Consider the following 23,552-nt stretch of genomic DNA (forward strand, 5'->3'; position numbering starts at 1 on the left):
TTTAACAAGGGCAATGAGCACAAGAAAGGTCCCTTTTGTCCCATGTGTTGAGGACAAATGGAATTAGCTCCACTGAAGTAGGCAAATTGGGTCAAGACTGGGTCCAAATTTGAAAATGTCTCATACGTTAGTGGAAACCTGAAATAAATGGGACCAATTCAACGGCGTAAAAATTAAGGAAATTTTCGTAAAGCACTATCTTTTAGTAGTAATTAGTCATTTATAGATATTATTTGTTATATTACGGATTATAGATACCTTTTATGTGGTTATAAGATGTATTAGATGTATTTAAGCTATTGTATTCATAAATACAGTAACAAAAATAGGCGTGAATCAGGGAAGTCTAGCTAATCAGTTGTTGTAATCGAGTGTATCCGACTGTATTCATGGAGTGAAACATGGGATTACAGGTGAACAGATTATTGTATTTGATTGTATGTTGGCGCCTGCTGTTGTTGGTGAGAAACCAACCGGATTAAATGTTCCATAGATTTTAAACCGGCTGAAGCAGAGAGTGAACCTGCTATGAAGTGGGCTTTGCACAAATCCGGTGGGAGGAGGAGGAGATCGAAAATTTTAATGGGACGGGGGAAGAGAATGGGATGTATCAAAGTAGAGAGAGAAAGAAAATAGTGTAACTGATTAGTGTATTTAGTGGCTTAGGGTTAGGAGGTAACCAAAATTAAATATTTTGCTATAAATCTTAAAAGGTATCTATAGAATATAATTTTTTTAAATGGTATTTATTTAAAATAAATAAGGTGTTAACCTTTGCTATAGGAGGTAAAAATCTTTAAAAATTAGGGTCTCTATTCACTTTTAACCCGTGCAAGAAACTATTTACATTCAGTAACCAGCAAAATATAAAGTTTGTACAATTTATATATATATATATATATTGTTATTATTTTGAAAGCGGCTATACAGTATTTTTCCTAAAAATTAAAATTTAAGGCTATCATCATGAGCAAGCATCGAGGGCGAAAGATAACTCTCAAAACTCGGCAAAATAGTCCCGTAACTTTTAAGATAAAGGGTGTATCCTAACAAAGGATCTCAATGATCAAACCTGACTATTTATATAAATAAAAAAAATAGGAATCTTTACATAAATAGCCGGTCATGCTCATTGTTTACTTTTTCTAGCCATATACATAAATTATACATTGATTATATGCAATTATACACATATAATACATAAATTATACATATATTATATTTTCACAGGATATTTTTAGTTTAAGTGGTTGGATATACAACTATTTGATAAATTATACATATATTATAGGCGTAATGACTTCCTGGCCACTTAAACTTGTAAGGCTTTTGAAAGTCGATACACAAACTTTGGACTTTCCCATTTGAACACTCAAATTCGTGAAACCCTTAACTAATAAACACATTTGACTCTTGACCCTACGCGCGTGTATTACACAGTCACCATCCAGTGAGCAAATGACAAATGGAATTGTTACACGTCAAGGGCGCGAATAAATTTATTAATTTCTACTTTTTCTTCTATTTTCCTTGGTTTCTTCTTCACCATAACTGTGCAACTTTTACCTGATGGGGACGGAGCAAAACCACGTCACCAAACCCAGCCACCATAGTTGTGCAACTTTTATCTGAAACATTGGTTGCAGCAATTGAATGGATGGTAGAGGAAAATAAGGCTTCATTTTGCAAAGATGAACTTCCCTTAGAAGGAACGGGACACAATAATGGATTTCATTTTATAAAGATCCGTTTCACATCACTATGAAGTGTGGAGACAAGATTATAAGGGAAATCTATCTAGCACTGCAAGTCGGGCCTAATGAGTTCCCGGTCCTATTCTAAGTGACAGATATATCATCGATATATAATTTTTTTGGGGGAAGCCGTGAGATCATATGGCAGGAGAATTTCCTTCCACTCTGAATCAGTATGTGAAATTTGAGTGGGATTATCAGGAGGTCATGGTTCACGGAGAACTTAGTCTTCCCATCTATTCTGAACACTTGATCCCTATCATTGAAAAGTTTGATGGAGCTACTTTTCATGGAACCAGCGGAATAAGGCGGAGTCAATAAACCCAGACACCATTTTCTTATTCTTTTTTGGTTTTCCTTCTAGTTTTTGTTTATTTTTTTAATTTTACAATCTTTTTAATGAATAATAATAAATACACGTGCCAATTGAATGTGACTTGTACGCATTATGTCCACGTAATATAAGCTACGCCACATAAGCATAGTCAATGGTCAAAGGTGTTTAAAGTTGTAGGTTTCACGAGTTTGAGTGTTTAATTGGGAAAGACGAAAGTTTATGTATCGGCTTTCAAAAGCTCTACAAGTTTAAGTGGCCACGAAACCATTTCGCCTATATTATATTATATATTATACTTTCACGGGCTATTTTTAGTTTAAGTGGTTGGAAAAGTGGCTATTTGGATTAATTCTTCAAAAAAAATACTAAGTTGATTCAAATAACTACGAGACACTTCTAAATTTCCTCGTTAAGTCAATTGAGGTTGTTGTTTGACACAATGATTAGCTGACTTACGCACATATTATGTGCTTTCGCCCAACAATTGCGGTCGAAGCCAACTTTTGTTGGAAATGGCGTCTGAAATTGTTTCTCCAGAAAGAAGAAGAAAAGATAACAACAACGACCCAGTATAATCCCACAAGTGGGGTCTGGGGAGGGTAATATGTACGCAGAGCTTACCCCTACCCCAAAGTCTAGAGAGGCTATTTCCAGGAAAGAAGAAAAGATAAGTTATAATGAAAATGATTAGCTGACTTGAAAAAGTGGGTGGCCAAAACATGCAATTCAGGAGTATCATAGGATATAATGTTACGCTAAAAAAAAAAAGTTCATAAAATAAATTGTTAATTATAACATGTCATGTACAGTATCAACTATTTCTCAGGTTAGAGCACATGCCTTGTCAAAATACATACACACAAAAACTGTAACACGCATGTAAAGCACATGAATACTAGAAAGAAATGAATTATTATCGGCAGTTTCTTGATTCAGATCAGGATTGACTGCTGAGTAATGTGAAATGAATATGAACTAAATTATTATTTTTTTATCGAGTCAAAATCTGTTTGGTTCTTCGAACATGCCACACCTCCAACATTTCTTCTTTCTTAATTACTTTCTAGATATCCACTATAGTATTTTATAATAGCCATGGAAGGATCTCTATGTTAGCAATGAATGATTTTTTTGTCGTACTACTCTTGCACTAATTTTGAAAGAGATGTAAAATTAAACTACATGGAATGTTGAAAATTGAACCTTGTTTTGAAAGAATAAAAGATTTTTATCCGTGTGATATATGAACTATTTATTTCATGAATGTACGAATTACTCTTAGAATACATGTATTATTTTGTTCATTAAAGAAGAAGATGGAAAATACATAAATGTACTAGATTGGGTATATGAGTCCCACACCGGCTTTATAGCGATTGAATTTTTTTATCCGGTCTTTGACAATCCTCGACTCTTGAATCAACTTTTGAGTTTAAGTTATGTTTATATTTTTTTCTTTATCAATATCTCAGACGAATTCCTATCAATAACTACAAGTAAAAAAAAATTGAGAGTGTTCCATTGTATGAGGTAAAATTGGTTGATGATAGTTGTTCGAATGGTGAGGTGACACGTAAAATCGAGGGCGGGTAAAAGATGAATCAGCAAACAGCTGGCATCAGGTGCAATTGTGTGACTGGTACAAGAAGGATCCCGAAGGCAGAATAGTTGACAATAAAGATTCGTAGTTTTTGGTATTAGAAAACATTTAATGAGCAGCTATTACAGAGAATTTCAGCATTCAAATCCAATCGTTGTACGACCATCAATGACGATTTTATTCTTATTCAAGAGGAGCTTGATTTTAGGATCTTGTCTTCTAAACAAGACTATAAATATATAAATAGGAGGATTACCATCCATTGAAGGACAGAAAAAAATTCTATATATAAAAACTATAATCTATATCCATATTACTCTAAATTCTGGCGTGTGAATATTGCATACACACTTGTTGCTAGAAAGGCTAAAGTTCTTAGTCCTGCTTGTTATATTCTTTAATTTCGTTTGTTAATTTTATCTCTATTTTTATCGTACTTGTTATTTTTTGGTCAAATCGATTCGTTCGTCTATAAACCATGTTATAATATACACCTCCTTATATTTCTTATGTTAGTTTTGGTACAAAGAAATAAGAAAGCTGTCAAAGAAAAGGTTGACTGAGGTCTCTATCGTATCTTAACCGAAAAAGAGAAAGAGATTCGAGTTCAATGGCTTCTTCAATACTCGTATTGACCGAGTAGTGGACGTGGACTAATCGCGTGCACAAACAGGGAAATTTTAGCTTTCACAACAACAACAACAACAACCCAGTATAATCCCACTTAATGAGGTCTGGGGAGGATAGTGTATACGCAGACCTTACCCCTGCCCTAGGGTAGAGAGACAAGAGGGGTTGCTCTGATGGTAAGCATCCCCCACTTCCAACTGAGAGATTGTGAATTCGAGTTTCCCCAAGAGTAAGGTGAAAAATTCGTGGAGGGACACAATTAAGTAAAAAAGAGAAAGTAGTTTCCAGACTGCAGTGCAGAACAGCATTTGCACATCTGTAAACTTTCACCAATTCGGATTGTTCATTATTACTCTTGATTTTCTCTCAATCTCTCTTGCCCATTTATATGACCAGACCCTGTCCCCTAGGCCTAGCCATACCAAATTATATATGGAGTACCCAAGTACACATCTCCTTGTCTATCCCTGTTGGGCGGTGAACGGTGTTCTTCTCCCCTTCTGCCCATACCCTGTTGTCAATATTAAGATTTAATACCATCTTAATACTCTGTTTGGTTAGCAAATTAAGTATAAGTGATTTCGGTGTTAATTTTAACACCGAAATAACTTATACCTTATAGAAGGTGGGGTAATTAACACCAATATAACTTATACCTTCTTCTTAGAAATTATGTAATTGTCATTCTTAACTCAACATACCAAACAAGAGAGGTTGCTCTGATGGTAAGCAACTCTCACTTTCAACCAAGAGGTTGCGAGTTCGAGTCTCCCCAAGAGCAAGGTGGGAAGTTCTTGGAGGGAAGGATGCCGAGGGTCTATTGGAAACAAGCATAACTTATACCGGTATAAATCATATTCCAACCAAAAGACCCCTGCAAAAATACTTTGGTAAATATTGTGTTAATAAGTTAAATTAGTTAAAAGAGTGCTGAATAATCATTTTTAACAAAGAATATCAACTGATTATTATCATTTTTCAACATTTCTATAACAACAACAAGCCTAGTGAAATCTCACAAGTGTGCTCAAGGGAAGATAAAGTGTACGCAGACCTTACCTCTATCTAATGAAGGTAAAGAGATTGTTTTCGAAAGACCCTCGGCTCAAAGGAAGTGACAATGAAGCAATAAACAGACAGTAGCAACAACCGGGTAATTAGACATGAGCGCAAATGGAGATACGTGCAACAACAGATATCTAAGACTACAACACTATAAAAATAGATGCAATCTTGCTGAAAATAATGATACAATGTGAAATAGCAAGGGGCTATGCATAACAAAATACAAGACTAGTACTAATACTATTAGGATGCCTAGGCGAAACTCTAGACTGACTGCTAACCCACAACCCTAATCATCGACCCCTACACCCTCTAATCAAGGGTCATGTCCTCGATAAGCTGAACAAATCATTTTCAATATTTCTATTCAACTTAAATCACTATTTATTTATAAAATTAATTTTCAAACGCACAAGTATTTTTAAACTTTGATGCTTAGAAATGGAGTAAATTCTTTCCCTTCATACGAGCTAACAAGAAGTTAAATGGAGTAAATTATTTCCCTTCATACAATAAACAAGTATATGCGAAATTTATTGCATTGAGATAGCTATTGAGACTAGCATGTATTGGCTATTTATTTCAATGAAAATAATCACTTTGGAGATTATATTCCATTGAGCTGGAAGTCGTCTTAAATCCAAATATAAGTTCTCGAAAGAGCATAATATGACATGTGTTGCAAAATTTGGGCACGCAAATCATATCTTAAAGAGTCAGATGATTAATATGGCCTAATTTCCGGCTTCCGACTGCGGAAACAGTTGCTATAGTAGCTGGATCAAAGCCGTCCCTATAGTTGCTCTCGATGAGATCAATGTTCACGCATTTGCCGCCCATTATTTTTTTTTCATTCGGTGTTCGGTATCACTTTTGATTTTAGATTCTTTTTTTTTTTGCCGTGGTATTCGGGTGTCGCTTTGCGAACCCGACTGGTTGTATCTACCGGGTCCCGCTATTTCAAGGCAGGTCCACCACGATTAGTTCCACGGGGCCCTGAAGACGCGGCCGGTTTGTAATGCCTCCGGTGGCCCTGCTGGGGCTCGAACTGGCGACCTGAAGGACTTTGTCCTCAAGCCTTTACCAGCCGAGCTACCCCTCAGGGTTCTTTTGATTTTAGACTTATTTTAATTTGCGTTGCTTAGAGCCAGTGGCGAAGCCACATGATGATAGTTGATCACCTTTTATCGAAAAATTACATTGTATACATAGGTAAAATATTATGTTTTAGAGGTATATAACATATATTGCACAACCTTTATCAGAAATTCTTTTTACTTTTTTTAAAATTTGAATACCCTTGGAGAAATTTCTTGCTTCGCCACTGCTTGGGGCCATTAAAGAAAGAAACGTTTCCTCACAATTTTTTTTTTCATTTTCAAATTTAAACTCGAACCTCTAATTAAAAATAAAGAAATTATATTTATCCGACCACAATCCTTGGTGGTAACGTCCCTCGTATCCATAATGCCGTTCATCCACTTACCTCCAAAATCCTAACGTCCAATTTCCAACCCCAACAAAATCATGGCCCACACTAGATACTGCATCTATGCAGACGTAGATAGAGGGATTTACTAGTGAGTGCGGTTTACTATTTCATCTAATCTTCTACGTAATTGATGCTATTTCATTTTGAAAATATTCAATTTATTAAACTAGTTAAACCTAAAAGTACGGGAAAATTTTGAATTTTTTTCTCAAAGTATTTTAACACGTAAAATATATTCAATCCACGTCAGAGCTTCAGGAAGGACAAACGGTAAGTACACGGCGATTTACTACAAGCAACAATATAAACAGACCTAGAGTAGGACATATGATAAAATTATGCAATTTTACATTTGTCACTAGTAAATTTAGATTTTTCCTAAAAAAATTGAACTACGAGGCAGTTTGGCCATGAATTCTTTTTTTTTTGAAATTTTTTATTTTTTTTCGAAATTAGTGTTTGGCCATAAAAGCCTAAAATAAATTGAACTAAGAGCCCGTTTGGCCATGAAAATTTTTTCTTTTTGAAATTTTTTATTTTTTCGAAATCAATATTTGACCATAAAATTTTCAATTTTCACTTGAAAATGAATTTTGAAATTTTTCAAAAACTCCAAAAAACTATTTTTCAAAATTTCCACTCAGATCACTCACAAAAGTCAAAAACAATCGAAAATAATATTCATGTCCAAACACACTCTAATAGCCCGTTTGACCAAGCTGCAAAAATCAGTTTATTTTGAGAAATGTTTTTTTTCAAAAGTGCTTTTCTCAAAAATACTTTTGGTGAGAAGCAGTTTGTGTTTGGTTAATTAGTTGAAAAACACTTCTGAGCAGCAATTAGTGTTTGACCAAGCTTTAAAAAACTGTTTCTAAATGTATTTTTCTCAAAAGTGTTTCTCAAAAAAGTACTTTTGGAGAGAAACTACTTTTTTCTGCTTCTCCAAAACTGCTTCTGCTTTTCCTCAAAAATACTTTTTTTCCTTCCAAAAGCTTGGCCAAACACCTTAATTTTTGGGCAAAAGTGTTTTTGGCAAAAAAAAGGCACTTTTGGCCAAAAAGAAGCTTGGCCAAACAGGCTATAATTTTCAAATATCATTTTTACTTGAAAGACAATTCACTTTTTTCGAAATTTTACAATTCTTATGTCCAAACTCCCACTATATCATTTAAATTTTTTCACTAATATAACCTAAAGTGACCTCATAATTGGAGACTTTTTTAATAGGAAACGTTTTAACTATCATTTAAATTTTTTACTAATATAACTTAAAGCAAAATCACAATAATTAGATGGAATCAAATATCACAATATAAAATGAAATTAAAAATACACCTAATGTGTAAATAAATTACAGCTACTATAACAGGTGCAAACAATTACATCCGTTACTAGAGCCTAGGCTTGTGGGTCAACTACAGTAAAAACCAGTGTTTTTAACCATGGTAAAAGAGTGAAGTCAGGCCCAATATAACACTGTCTCAACCCTTACTACTCTCCTTAACTCTGGCGCTCACTTCTTTCAAGTTTCCTCTCTCGAGTTTCGTGTTTTCCGAAATTATTAAACAAATAAAAACTCACACTGCTCCATTCGTTTCCAGCTCCGGCGCCGCTGCTTCTTCTGCACTTACTCTGTAGATGTGTCGCAGATGCACGTAAAAAGCTTGTGAGAGATACAGAGGAGAAAGCAGTAACTTCTCGTTGCGCTACAACTTTCTTCGTCGGAAATGACAGTGTTCGGACATTCAGGTGTCGGAGGTGGTTTTCTCGCCGGAAAACAGGTTTTTCCGGTGAACTATGAGGTTGAAGTTTCGCGTCGTCTTCTCGAAGCTTCGCATTCAAACGATCTGATATTAGCTTTCGAATGCATCGCCGATCCGTTTGTTGACGTAAATTTCGTCGGCGATGTGTGCTTGAAGGTGAGAAAGGCGGAAGTCGTGACACACGACGAGTTGCCGAACGAAGTTAGGATCGTATACGAGGAGTTTAAAACAGACGTTACGGCATTGTTCCTCGCCGTTCATAATGGAAATGTTGCTCTTGTGAGAAAACTACTGGTAAAGGAATCTCAGCTTTGCTCTACATCTTTCAATTAGTAATAAATTATTGTTGTTGTTCCTGTGTTTTGCCTACTTGATTTGAATTGTTTTTTTGATTAAATCACTGACTATTCTTTTGTGTGATGTAGCATGTTTATATTCAGCTGAAACTTCTCCACCTGAATTTCTGATTATCTTAAATGCAGAGCTTTGGTTATGACTTATGAGTCTTATGACTAGCCATTATGGTGATCTTCTCTAATTAATGCTCCGTTGAAAATTTAAAGACTTTACATTTTGCTTCGCCTTTTATAAGTAATTTGAATTTTGAATTTTGCTGGATAAGAACTACATCTTTCCGTCCGGTCTTCGTGTCTTTATCTTACTGTAAAAGTAGCTGATACAGCTCGTAGTTATTAATATCGAGCTTTTTTGCCTTATGGAATTTTCCTTTATTATTTCTGCATATGTTAATTTTTTTGTCCTAGCCGTTTGTCCCTTTTGACCATATTATCGCCTGTTTTTTATCGACATCTTTGGTGAGAAAATATTTACCTGTCAAGAAAAAAAGAAACTTAATTTTCAACTACTTGGTTATGGAAAACGATGTCACCTATTTTCTCAATACTTGATTTAACCATTGTCACATTAACTTGTCTTTTAAGATTGCCTAAAGTTACTGTTAGCTATTACTTAATTTTAAGAAAAAATATCACCTTTCCCAAATACTTGATTTACCTATCTCAGTGCAGCTTGTCTTTTAGAATTGCCCAACATTACCGTAATTAAACTATAGTATAGTTGTTCTTTTACAAGGAAGAAGATGACTTGCTTTAGTTTTTCCCTATAAAGAAATTTGCTTTAATTAATTACTAATATGGGAGCGTTTGTTAGAGGTCGATTATTTGCCATATTTTAATGTAATTTTCTTTTTGTGTACCTTTTTTAACTCTCCTTGTTTATTTATTTACTTACTTACTATTTATTTGCGTTTCCTAGTCTTACTATCTTTCGTCTCGCTGCTAGTGGTTTTCAGCTGTTCAATTTTGGGTGATAACACTTGTTAGTAAGTGAGTCAATCAAGAGACTTCACTAATATTCTTTCAAAAGCAACATTCTTCTATCAACTGCTTAGCTCCTTTATTCATTTTTTTAACCTGAAACAAGGTACTAAATCATGAAATCAGCAGAGAAATGTTGTAAAAGTGAATACAATAAAGCTCAGTTTGAGTGCTCGGTTCCACCGTGACATTTGTACCTTGACTCACTGAGGTCCTGCAACATATGACTTGCAATTTTCCTGTTGCAGCTTTTCCCATAACAGTTTTAATTTCTGTTTGTATTAGACTCTGATGGAATACAATAGAAAACTAGGATTAAAAGGCACTTACTGGAATCAATTGAAATGCGTAGGTAACAACGAAAATCATTCATGCAGTCCTAAATGCGAAAAAATCGCAAAACTTGAAGCTGAATGTTTATCAAAAGAAAGTTGATCACTTGTGTGATTTTATTTGTGAAGCTGATTTGGACAGAATTAGGCCCTGTGCTTTCCCCGGTGGCTCATTTTCAGTTCACTGATACGAGTGCAGACAACTAGTGATTAAAATAGAAAATTAGGATTAAAATGCACTTACTGGAATCAATTGAAATGCGTAGGTAACAAATAAAATCATTCATGCAGTCCTAAATGTGAAAAAATCGAAAATCTTGAAGCTGAATGTTTATCAAAAGAAAGTTGATAATCATGTGTGATTTTATTTGTGAAGCTGATTAGGACAGAATTAGGCCCTGTGCTTTTACCGGTGGCTCATTTTCAGTTCACTGATATAAGAGTCCAAGCAACTAGTCCTGGAAACTGAATAACATAGTGTTTATCTTTCTTATCCCTCTTTATTTGTCTATGGTTGTCTCCACGAACATATTTGCAAGCTGAATAAGATTCCTTGTCAACTTTGAGGTTCATCAATGTCATCCTTTGGAGTTTCTTGCTCCCTTCTTTCCTCATCGAATCAAACTATGCGCTCTGAGTAACTTATAATATAGCCTGGCATTTTTCTAACATTGCAGAGTATCGGAGCCGATGTAAATCAAAAACTTTTCAGGGGATTCCCAACCACAGCAGCAGTGAGGGAGGGACACCAAGAGATCTTGGAGATGTTAATTAAAGCCGGGGCATCTCAGCAAGCTTGTGAGGAAGCTCTGTTGGAGGCCAGCTGTCATGGCCATGCAAGATTTGTCGAGCTGCTCATGGAATCAGAAATGATTCGACCTCGGATTGCTGTACATGCTTTCTTCACTGGATGCTGCCGTGGATTTGGAGATGTTGTGGACGCTCTCCTTAAGGTGGAACATTAGACTGGCTTTATGATACTATATTTGTGCAGGATATCACTAATGATAATATGACACTGAATGAACTGCTAACATTAAGTCAGATGTTCCAACTCAAGTTCAAACTACAAAACATTTATGATAAGAGAAAAGCTTGTCATCATTTTTGCACTGCTCTCCATGCTGATACCCTTAAATGCTATTTGCTTCAAATTAGCAAATTCAAGTGGGTTCACTGCTTTGAGCTGCTTGAGATATTTGAGAATGATATTTGTGTACACATTTTTTTTCCTCTCATAACGGTGATGTCCAATCCAACTTGTGTGCACCTTGATCTGTACATCCAGCTACCTCTTTTAGTGTTTTACCATTGTACTGTGCCTTGGTTGCTTGTTCTGTACTACTCTTGTATCTGTCTTCTTGGGAGCAACTGTGGCCACTGTATGCATGTCGTAAATGTCTTGACACTATGTTGCTTGCTTGATGCAGTGTGGAGTGAATGTCGATACTACAAATCGTGTGTTGCTCCAGTCATGCAAACCTTCTCTGCATACAAATGTTGACTGCTCTGCGCTTGTGGCTGCTGTTGTTAGTAGGCAAGTCTCTGTAGTCCGTCTACTACTTGAGGTAATTGCCTCAAAATGGATCACTAGTTATTGACTAAATGCTTCTCAAATGCAACGCTTGACTTAATATACTCAGCAATTAACTAGAATCCTCTTCCCATTTGTATAATCCTAGTTAAAATTTGGATATGTTACTCAAGAATTGAACCTGATGCTCCACTTAAAAAAGAAAGAAAAGAATTGAACCTGATGCAATGTCTTTCATCCCATAGGAAGCTGATAGAGCAAGCAGATCACTATTGTCTTTGAGAACTTAATATTGAGCCATGTTTATTTTTGCTATTGACTAACTTGGCCTTCCCCTTCGCTTTTGAACTCCCAAGGCTGGCGCAAAAACTGATGGCCCAGTCCATCTTGGAGCTTGGTCCTGGGATGCAGCTTCAGGTGAAGAATTTCGAGTAGGTGCTGGATTAGCAGATCCCTATGCCATTACTTGGTGTGCTGTGGAGTACTTTGAAGCTAGTGGCTCTATTCTGCAAATGCTCCTCCAGCGGCTTGCCCCCAGTACACTCAGTGGAAGATCTCTTCTCCACCATGCTATTCTTTGTGGTAATGCAGGAGCAGTTTCAGTGCTTCTGAAATGTGGTGCTCAAGTAGAATCTCCAGTTAAAACCTCTCGGAATGTTGAGTTCCGCCCTATACATATGGCAGCACGACTTGGGTTCTCAAGCGTTGTTAAATGTTTGATTGACTTTGGCTGTGATCTAGATTCAAGAACGGACGCAGGAGATACAGCTTTAATGATCTCTGCGAGATTCAAGAGGGAAGACTGCCTCAAAGTATTGACTATAGCTGGTGCTGATTTTGGTTTGGTTAATGCAGCTGGTGAATCAGCAAGCTCCGTTGCTGCATCCAGTCGATGGAAGCTTGGTTTTCAAGGTGCAGTTCTGGAAGTCATTCAGAGTGGAAAGATTCCCAAGTCAAGCAACATGTCTGTCTTTTCGCCATTACTGTTTGTGGCTCGATCCAGGGACCTTTTATCCTTAAAGGCTCTGATTGGACGAGGAGATATTGATCTGGATAGCCAAGATGACCAAGGTTTCTCCGCTGTAATGATCACCGCTGCAGAGGGTCATGTAGACGGCTTCAGATTACTTGTGCATGCCGGGGCTAATGTCAAGCTGCAGAACAAATCTGGGGAGACTGCTGTTACCCTATGTGCACTAAATCAAAATCGTGATCGATTTGAAAAGGTTCTGCTTGAATTTGCTCTTGAACAGGGTAGTCGAAACGCTGCAGGTTTCTATGCACTGCATTGTGCAGCTCGATGTGGCGACTTGGATGCAGTTAAACAGTTAACAACCAGGGGTTATGATGTAAACATGTCCAATGGGGACGGTTACACACCACTCATGCTTGCAGCAAGGGAAGGGCATGGCCGCACATGTGAATTCTTAATCTCTTGTGGGGCACGATGCGATATCATGAACGCATTGGGTGAAACTGCACTTTCCCTTGCTAGGAAGACACAAAAAAATGAGGCAGAGAGGGTGATACTGGATGAACTTGCTAGGAAACTGGTCTTAACTGGTGCCCAAGTGAAGAAGCACATAAAGGGAGGTAAAGGGTCTCCACATATGAAAGTTCTTAAAATGGTTGAAGCCGCTGGAATATTGCGTTGGGGAAAATCAAGCGGACGTAATGTTGTATGCCGGGAGGCGGAAGTGGGACCAAGTTTGAAGTTTCAGAAGATCAGGCAAAGAAAAGGTGATGCTGAGCTACCTGGAATATTTAGGGTGATCACAACCAAGAACAAGGAAGTGCACTTTGTGTGTGAGGGTGGTTACGAGACGGCAGAGCTTTGGGTGAGGGGAATAAAGCTTGTGACAAGAGAAGCTATTTTTAGCAAGTAGAGTAATTCCTCAGTGATAAGCACAAGAGTTTAGATGTATAGTTATTAGCTTACTATGTCATTTTGTCATATGCTTAGAAGAGTTCTTACTCAGTGTAGAGTTTCTCTTTTAGTATCTGTAGTACTTCATCTTGTAGTACTTCGTCTGTAAATGCCATCTTAACGAGAAAAAGAACAGTTGAGAAGATGATAGCTTTTATTGCCGCCCAGTTTCATCATGTAGGGAGTGGGGTTTTAGTTTTCTTTCTATTAAAAAACTTCAGTTAGTTGAGATACTGCAGATCGAACTGTGTACGCGAGGCCAATCATGTTCCCACAACATAATCATCTGCTTACTTCTCAGCTTATGGTAACTTAATTTTCTATTTCATGTAAACGTACAGACCGTCGACGTTCCAATGAAAATTGAACCAATATGGTTGGGGCATCTAAGGAAGGAAAATTTCATAACATAGCAAACATGTTTTGGGATGCATCCAAGGGACTTAAAGGTGGTGTGACTTAATGGTTAATGAAGTGGGTCGAAAACTATGAGGTCTCAAGTTCAAATTCTAGGTGTGATTGGTCAATAAAGTGGGTTGAGAACCAAAAGGTCTCAAGTTCAAATCCCAACTTAAACGAAAATACTAGTTGGTGATATCTTCTCATTTGCTTTTGCTGGCTCAATTCGTCCCCAAAAGAGATAGTTTCAACTATCTTGGGTCTATTATTCAAGGCAATGGGGAGATTGACTAGGATGTTACCCATCATATTGGTGCGGGGTGGATGAGGTGGATGCTCGCCTCGGGGGGTTTTGTGTGATAAAAGTGTGCCACCTGGACTTAAGGGAAAGTTCTATAGAGTGATGGTTGGACCGTCTATGTTGGCTAAGTGTTAGCTCGTCAAGAAGTCCCATGTCCAGAAGATGAAAGTAGTTGAAATGAGCATGTTGAGATGGATGTGTGGTCACACCAGGAACGGCAGGATCAGAAATGAAGTTATTAGGGACAAGGTAAGAGTCGCATCTGTGGAGGACAAGTTGCGGGAGTCGAGGCTGAGATGGTTCGGACATGTGAAGAGGACATACATAGATGCTCCAGTCAGGAGTTGTGAGAGGTTGTCCATTGCGGGTCTGAGGAAGAAAAGGGGTAGGCATAAAAGTATTAGGGAGAGGTAGTTAGACAGGACATGTCATTGCTCCAGCTTACCAAGGATATGACCAACGATAGAAAGGCGTGGAGATCGAGGATTAGAGTTGTAGGTTGACATATAGTAGTATGTTCCTCCTAAGCTTACCAGTAGTACTAGGACTATTTTTGTCTTATCTTATTCATGATTCTTTACTATTACATGTTGTGTTATTTGCGCCCGTTACCTTAATATATTGTTGTTACTATTGTTTGCTACTTGTTGCTTTATCTCCATTGTTTCTTGAGTCGGGATCTATCGAAAACAACCTCTCTATTTTTATAAGGTAGGGGTAAGGTCTACGTACACACTACCTTCCCCAGACCCCATTTATGGGAATACACTGGGTTCGTTGTTATTGTTTTTGTTTGCTTATGCTGGCTTAGACGCCACGGTTATTAAAAAATAAGTACTTGGGGATGATATGGTAACTTGAAGCATATATCGAGGATCACTTGGACATTTTACCTGGTCACGTGCAATGCACACGCTTTTTAATAAGTACTCAAATCAGCGAAACATCTTATTGCTGCTTCAAAAGATTGTGTTAGGCACTAGAGAACAAACCACAACTTGCGGTCCAAAAGCCTCCTCTCTCCGAAAATCTTCAAAATACACCCGAATCCAATTCCAAGCAAATATCTCAAATTCCGCTTTACTACACTTTCTTGTTTACTCAATGCTTCACACTGGTTTTCACAGTAACAGGATTGGCTACACCAGTGAGCAGCTGAGAAATGATATCTTTAATACAAGTCCGAACCCCAAACCCAAAGCTTGCCTTTCTTTCAAGAACGCGAGTACCCCTTTATCGGTCACGTTATCTTCAACTAATATCGTAATTTACTAGTCTTTTAATTATTTATCTTTTGTGGTTTTGAAAATGCTTCAGCTTTGTGAATGATCCTCTAACTAGGGATGCCTCTTAAGCTTAAACTTGTTCCATTAATTAAGGGCAGAATGCTGTTATCTGTTTATTTCCATTGTCTGCACTGATGTTTTGGTGGTGTAACCCGTTAACTTAGGTGACCACTTTCCATTTGCAGACTGAACATGATAGGACATTAGCTTAGTTACTGATGGCGAAGCCAGGAAATTCAATAAGGGTGTTCAAATTTTGAACACCCTTTGCCATGGGGCTATGCAAGGGTGTTCAACGTCAATTTTTAATCAATAACAAGTAATATTTTACTTTATACGTAGTATAATTTTTTGGCAAAGGGTGGTCACTTGACCACCCTTGGCCCAACATAGCTTCACCCCTGTTAGTTACTACTACGAACTAGCAAATTGTTACTAAGACGCTAAGTTCAGCCTCAAAGAATGGTGGCTCGACCCTTGGCAAGCCTAAACACCTTGGCAAAGTATGCCTGAAGCTAGGCAGGATGTTGGCTAGGCCAAACAACACTTAGGATACAGAGGCAAGACAAGTGAGAAGGTTGAAAATGCCCCATTTATTGATTAAACAAAGTTAGACACACTTATAGGGATTACAAGAAAGACTAACACAAGAATGGGACACTAGAACAATTAGAACTAAGCTTTTGATGTGTAGTTGCTTGGTTAATCTCTTGGCTTCTCATGGATATTAAGGAGAGGTCTTCCCCTATTTATAGGTTCCATTGGAGTGTTCAAGAACCCTCAAATCGGTGGAAACAGCCATCCTAAAGTCGGTGGGCATTGGGCAGCCCTATTTGCCTAAGGGAAACTCCTCCTATGCCCTTCCTGGTCTTCTGCAACTTGCTAGCTTTTGAGCGGAACCTTTGAGCCTCAAGTCTTCTAGACTCCATGCTGCTACACCTACCTATAGATCCTTCTCGAACGCTCTAGAACCTTTCATAGAGTCTCTAGTGTATTTTGCATTGTCCTGATCCCTCTTGCACATGCTCCATCGTGCTCCCATGAATCACCTAGACCTTTTATCATGCCAAGAGCCTTGTGAACATGTTCCATGTCTGTGCTCGGGTAATCGTCCCAAACATTAGTTGTGCTCTAGTCAGCTAGATTTAGCACATTGTGTTGGAAGGTGAATACGGGTGTTTTGGGCGTGTCATGACAATAGGCTAGATATCACCACTTTTCATGACATATCAACAACAACAACAACAACAACAACCTAGTAAAGTACCACTAGTGGGGTCTGGAGAGGGTAGTCTGTACGCAGACCTTACCCCTACCCCGAAGGAGTAGAGAGGCTATTTCCGTAAGACCCTCGGCTCAAGAAAAAAAAACAAAAAGAGACAATATTAGTATCACCACAGAAATCATAGGAAAAATAGGAACAAGATAGCTAGTAAATCGGTCCTGCACTAAAAAGCGAAACATTACCACTAGCTATCTTAGACAAAAACCCTACCAGACTAGTCTCACAAAGGTACGAAGTAAGGCAAGACTCAACTACCTCCTAACCTACAACCCTAATACTCGATCTCCACACTTTTCATGACATATCATAAAGGTTATTTCTAATCGCCTTAATTTGATGATACTCCTATATTTATCCTTGGATTATGAAATATGAGCAATTGGCTTTGGTTAGAAGCCACTCAACACTTCGGTGATAAGTTATCTGTGAGAAGTTGAAACGAAGTGTTTGTGATGAGCATTACTCATGGTTAGAACTTTGAGGGGACATTCTGGGATTTGAACTCTATGAAATCGTGCAGCTGAAACTAATCCAGCTTTCTGGCCAATGGATGGACAAATTTGTTGGTTTATCTTTTTTCCCTGCCACTTTTGTGAATTACATCTGCTGAACCCCTGAAAAGTCCTTTTTTTGGTGATAAACATGGAGTATTATTTTTTGCCAATTTTCTCTTGCTACTACCTTCCAGTGGTTGTGTAATATGATATGTATCACAATAGCACTTATGCAGGATAAAAGCTCTAAATGCCTCATTTTTTCCCCAACAATGGCATATGATTTGCTTATACTTTTACATTACATAGGCATATGATTTTCGTATACTTTTATATAGACATGCAACTCTTGGTTTTATGACATAACTTTTTCTCTTTAAATTGGGGTTGAATAATTAGTTAAACTTTCTTCAGGATTGAACTGTCTTTTCCTCAGAAGGTTTTCTTTTGCCAAGCGAAATATTGTAAGTTTCTAAATTTTGAATATCAATTGTGTTTACCCCAATTGATTGTTGGAACCATCATTTTGGAACTCCACCAACTAGTGTTGTTATTTGGTTTGCCATAACATTTGTGCATTTTCTTTGATCGCAGCTGAATCCGAGATAGATGGTTCTTTTAACTTAAGGGTGGTGCCCTCAAACCTTGTAGCTGCAGAAAAGGAAGAAGCAAAGGCTGTCTTGACATTGTTTCTGAAGAAACAGGGTTTAAGCAATGCTCTTTCGGCAAGAGTTATCAACAAATCAGAGCCTTTTATTGATCACCTCGTCTCCCGGCTGCATTCTGTTCACAAGTCTCGCTACCTCGTAGGTTCGGTTTAAATTGATTCATTCTCTTGTTCCTCCACTTTCTTCTTTGCCTGTACATCTGTGAATACACAGAATGCGTACTGCCTATATTTACAGCTTTGTTCTCTGTTTAAGTTCATCTGTCAATTGTGAATTTCCTTTACTTTGCAGGACGAGAACTAACAACTCTTGAGATTAGGGATGCTCTCATTCCATACCTTGAGGCACTCCACGAGGAATATGGAAGTATTCTAGTGGATGTTGTGGAGAGCTTTCCGAACCCTCCTGTTCTGGAAAAAATAGAAGAAACTATTGAAAAAGTACCTCTTCCTGTCACACCAGCTTCACCTCCTAGTGCTGTCCTCGACTCCAAGAAGCTGAAGGCTCTGGCACGAGTCAGTGATAATGGACCAACTGGAAAGCTTCCTCCACATATTTTATACCTTGTTGAGCTGGGTATGGACATTGAAACGATTAGAGTAATCACACGCAAGTTTCCTGCTTTTGCCTACTATAGTCTTGAGGGAAAAATCAAACCAGTTGTTGAGTTTCTCCTTGATCTTGGAGTGCCAAGATCGCAGATTCCAACCATTCTCAGCAAAAGGCCTCAACTATGTGGAATTAGCCTCTCAGAGAATTTAATTCCAACAATGGCGTTTTTGGAAGAACTGGGCGTTGATAAAGAACAGTGGGCTAAAGTAATCTACCGTTTTCCTGCACTTCTCACTTACAGCAGGCCGAAACTGAGAGCAACTGTAGACTTTCTTTATGAAATGGGTTTATCTGCTGAGAGTGTGAGCAAGGTTCTAACCAGATGTCCGAACATCATAAGTTATAGTGTGGAGGACAAGCTACGTCCTGCAACTGAGTACTTCCGTTCAATGGGGGTTGATGTTGGAGTTCTTCTTTACCGATGCCCTCAAACTTTTGGTCTTAGCATTGAGGCCAACGTTAAGCCTGTTACTGAATTCTTCAAGGATAAGGGATTCAGTATGGCAGAAGTTGCTGCAATGGTGTCAAGATACGGTGCTCTATATACTTTTAGCTTGGCTAAGTTGATCTTAAAATGGAATTTCTTTTTGACCATGGGTTATCCAAGAGCAGAATTGGTCAAATTCCCTCAGTACTTTGGTTATAGTTTAGAAGAGAGAATCAAGCCCAGGTTCGCCATTATGACTCAGACGGGTGTAAGGTTGTTACTGAACCAGATGTTGTCACTGTCGGAAGATGCTTTCAATAAGGCTTTGAAGAGAAAATTGAAGAAATTATTAGACAACTAGCCAATGATGGCCTGTGGAGATTTTGGCATTTAGATTTTCAAGTCCATTGAGCTAAAAGTTATGGTTTTCAGTTATTGCTAAGGTGAAGATAGCATTGTTATGCTTATACGAAGTTGTCTTGATGGATGCTAGGGAAATTTGTTTCCTCTCGTCTTGAGGAATCTTATTGAGTGTGTGGACATCTACAATGCCTGGTATACAACTGTATAGACTGATATTTGTAGACTAGCTCTTAGGCGACGTGTTTTATCTGTATTTTGTACTCTAGTATAGTTGGTATGTCCAACCACATTGTGTTTATAGGTTAGAATATGATGCAAGTTTTGTTGACAGGATTTATTTGCAGTCATCCAGGTTCTTAACAAAGTGATTGCTCTTTGGAAGATCAACACTATTTGTGAGGTCAATATGGCTTTAAACAGAATCCTTTGCTAGAGCTATGTTTTCTTTTATTCCTAGACAATGTAACACCTCTTAGTCACTGTTTAGTTCAGGTAGTTATATGTACTATGTATGGAGATATCAAGGGAAATTTGTCTTCCTGTATTATTATGTAATGAGGCCTACAACTCAATTTGACTGCTTCTATATAATCATGTTTTCATGTGGGAAAGAGATCGAATGTTAAATTTCAAGGTTTCTTGCTTGATCTGAAACAGGCATTGTGGAGTGTGGAGCATCTGCAAAGTTTCATATACAAGCGTTTTGGAGAGTGGAGCATTTTCAAGTCGAGATTTTAAACTAAATAAATTTTATAGACGTTTATTTGGCACCCGAGAATGTCGTGGATGGTTAAAGTTATTTTACTTTTAATTCGAAATTTTGAATTCGAGTAAAAAAAATGGTTAAAAAATTTATTCAGCATAATATGAATTAGTCTAACAAATCTTCTATCTATTAATATAGAAAAGGTGGGCAAAACAATAATACTGCTCCAAGTGTCAATCCGGGAGATCGACACGTGTTAATGTTTAAGACAACACTCCAATAAGCTTGGAGATTCAAAAAAATTACAAAATAAAAAAATAATTTGCAGCTTTTAAAGCATTAATATGTTTCAGTTAATTCCCTTAAGAGTCTCACATTAATTTGTACCAATACAAAGCATTGATATGTTTCAGTTATTTCCCTAAGAGTCCCACGTTTGTATAGCTATCTCAGTCCCACGTTTTTTGGACTCCCATGTTTCTTCATCCACGATCATCTATTCAAATTTTTGGACTCCCACGTTTCTTACTCCATAACTTAGAAACTGTCTCAAACGTCTGCTCCCTCTTCTATTTTCTTTTCTACTCTCTACTCCTTTTATTCCTCTGCTCAAAATACAGAAGTTTGCAAATATGGCTACAACAGTTCATGAAATCAGTCAAATTTCAAGCAACTCGATGCAATGAAATCTCAAAGTTAGAGTCGTTCGAATGTTGTAAATGTCGGATCGTTTCTATCCTGAAAAACCATATTCGATTGAGTTGGATTTTACAAGATGCAAAGGTAACATATTCAACTTTACATAGTTCTAAAGTTTTTCTTCTTTTCTGGTTTTATGGATAAATATTTTACAACACAAAGTAGTAATTGTGAAAAATTATATGTAACTCAGTACTCTATTTGTGTTGACGTTGTATTGACAACAGTACTCTATTACTGTTGTATTGGTTTTACTTTAAAGCTTTGTCCTCTTCTGTTGTTTCCTCTTCAACATCTTCTATTTCACTGGCTAACTTCACCAGATCTTGGACGGGGATTTTCTCTTCTGTTACAATATATACCAACTAACATTTAATACATTGTCGGGTGGAAATGATATTATTAAGGATATCGATCATAGACAAATAATATAGCGTCTTCTGTCCCAATTTTTGTGCAACATCTTCGATTCTGGGACATTTGACATTTCTAAAATAACACAGCAATAGTTTAAAAATAATATCCGCAAGTTTGTTATTAAGATGGTTAGGACGAACATAGCAAAACTTGACTCACATATGAAATGAACATGTGCGATTTATGTTTCTGTTTCTACACATATGCAATTTATTAGCAATATGATACATCCTAAAAATGAAACTATTTTTTTAGGGTGATCATATCCAGGCCTTGATTGGGAAGTATGCAATTAAGTTTTTTCGGACCAAGATACAGGAACTCGGTTTATATCACATGAACTACTTTGTTGTCGGATCAAACAACTTGAATTTAAAGAATACGACACACAATTTGAGGCTGACATTTACACAAAGGACAATGGTTGAGGAAATACTTGATTCTTCATTTCCTATGAATATCTTTAACTTTCGTCCTTTTGATCAGCTTACAAACATAAACTAAACTTAACTCATTTCTGTATACTGAACTAAATCCGTAATAGTTTTAAACGATACAATTCCTTTGGCTAACTCATCTCTCACAGAATAACTTTGTTGAGAGCTTGTTTGAGTAATCCGCTCACAGTTAGCTTGACATGTTGCAACTAATTTGCATAAGTTGCAACGTGGTAAAAGTGATAAATCTTAGTAACACTATGTAAGTAGACAGGGAAAAAGAAATTACACCCTTTACAAACCTAGATTTAAACTCAACATATTGCGGCAAAGTAGAATTAATCAAAAGTTTTGTAGAGTACCAACAACTATGCACTGAGTAATTACCTGTAGATAAGATAAATCAAAAATTATAAATTATAATATTTTTTGAAACTAAATTTTAAATATAGGAATAAAGTTGGTAAACCTTGAAATTTTTGAGGTTTCATAAATTGTAAAACAACAATCAAAGATTCGTCTATAGCTTCATTCAAGTGAGGCTGAATTTGATCCACAAGTTCACTCCATAAGGTTGTCGCAATCCTGTTCTTCCTATAAGTTTCAAGGTTATCGTTAATTAACAAAATAATATGAACAATTAAGCTATAAAAGTATAGTTTGTATCAGTGAATAACTTACTGATCATCTTCGAGTGTAACATTGAGAAAGACACTGTTATTACCTCCTTGTTTGTGGGTCTTAACATCTTCATACGTCACAACCTAACCAATAATATCTACAAATATAAAAGTTAGTTAGACAATTTTGTAAAACGTGGTAATAATGGAAGAGAAGAATTACCGATTAATTCTGCCTCATCGACATCATTCTGATTTCTCAGTTTAATTTAGAACAATATTTTTGTTCTTAAATAGGAATGTACCTACTAGATTGCTGCAAAAGTGCTGAATTTGGAACTACAACTAGAATGGTCATACTTAGCATGTAACAAGTGCACTAAAAAAGTAGAAAAAATTGGGAACAATTTTTTTGTAAGAAATGCAATGAAGAACAATGTTCTGTTGGTCACAGGTAATTTTCATATCATATAATTTTAAAATATAAAAAAAAATGCACAAGATTAAAAAAAATTGGACTTGCAGGTGTCGACTTCAAGTTTGTGTTATTGATGGAACCGTTTTTATCTCATTATTGCTTTGGAATCGTGAAGCTATGCAGATTATAGGAAAGTCCGCAAAAGAATTGAAGCAAGGATTAGTTGAGGTATACTAATCAACTTAATTTAGTTTTCAATTATAACTTTTCTAACCTATGAAATTTGGTGTAGACTTCTATTGTGGATGATGACCGTTCTTATCCAAGTGAACTGGATGATATTCTTTATAAAAGATTCATGTTTAAGGTTATTGTGAAGCCATCCAAAATTGAGAAAAAGGACCAAGTTGTTACGTCTCGCATTTTTTTCGTACGTTAAAGTTTTGTCTTCAGTAAATTGACGTAAACTCGGGGATGATATTATCTGGAGGTTAGCATATTTATGCTATTTGTAACAAGCGATAAATAAGTATCATGAAGGATAAAGGATGCACGAATTAGAGAAAATGAGCTTTGTTGAAAGTGACCAATTTGGAATAAAATACGGGTCGAGCGATAATACCCGATAATTATAAACTAGTACCTTGCA

At 36.9% G+C, this 23,552-nt stretch overlaps 2 protein-coding genes across 2 annotated transcripts; both read left to right on the plus strand.

The window, feature by feature from the left end:
- Positions 1–8,380: 8,380 nt before the first annotated feature.
- On the plus strand, positions 8,381–13,921 carry LOC104243506 (uncharacterized). Its single transcript, XM_009798699.2, has 4 exons — positions 8,381–8,935; positions 10,988–11,263; positions 11,741–11,878; positions 12,201–13,921. The coding sequence occupies exons 1-4, from the start codon at positions 8,606–8,608 to the stop codon at positions 13,728–13,730; spliced, it is 2,274 nt and encodes a 757-aa protein (XP_009797001.1). The 5' UTR covers positions 8,381–8,605; the 3' UTR covers positions 13,731–13,921.
- A 1,519-nt stretch (positions 13,922–15,440) lies between these two features.
- LOC104243507 (transcription termination factor MTERF5, chloroplastic) lies at positions 15,441–20,217 on the plus strand. Its single transcript, XM_009798700.2, has 4 exons — positions 15,441–15,734; positions 17,951–18,000; positions 18,131–18,346; positions 18,496–20,217. The coding sequence occupies exons 1-4, from the start codon at positions 15,634–15,636 to the stop codon at positions 19,602–19,604; spliced, it is 1,476 nt and encodes a 491-aa protein (XP_009797002.1). The 5' UTR covers positions 15,441–15,633; the 3' UTR covers positions 19,605–20,217.
- Positions 20,218–23,552: the final 3,335 nt, after the last annotated feature.

Source organism: Nicotiana sylvestris, chromosome 2 (genome assembly GCF_000393655.2).
Source record: "Nicotiana sylvestris chromosome 2, ASM39365v2, whole genome shotgun sequence".
Classification (NCBI taxonomy): domain Eukaryota; kingdom Viridiplantae; phylum Streptophyta; class Magnoliopsida; order Solanales; family Solanaceae; genus Nicotiana; species Nicotiana sylvestris.

Coding starts and splice junctions, on each gene's coding strand:
- LOC104243506 (XM_009798699.2), top strand. CDS start 8,606: ATGACAGTGTTCGGACATTCAGGTGTCGGAGGTGGTTTTCTCGCCGGA. Junction 8,936..10,987: donor CTCTTGTGAGAAAACTACTG/GTAAAGGAATCT, acceptor CTAACATTGCAG/AGTATCGGAGCCGATGTAAA. Junction 11,879..12,200: donor TAGTCCGTCTACTACTTGAG/GTAATTGCCTCA, acceptor TGAACTCCCAAG/GCTGGCGCAAAAACTGATGG.
- LOC104243507 (XM_009798700.2), top strand. CDS start 15,634: ATGATATCTTTAATACAAGTCCGAACCCCAAACCCAAAGCTTGCCTTT. Junction 18,001..18,130: donor CTTTTGCCAAGCGAAATATT/GTAAGTTTCTAA, acceptor CTTTGATCGCAG/CTGAATCCGAGATAGATGGT. Junction 18,347..18,495: donor CAAGTCTCGCTACCTCGTAG/GTTCGGTTTAAA, acceptor TTTACTTTGCAG/GACGAGAACTAACAACTCTT.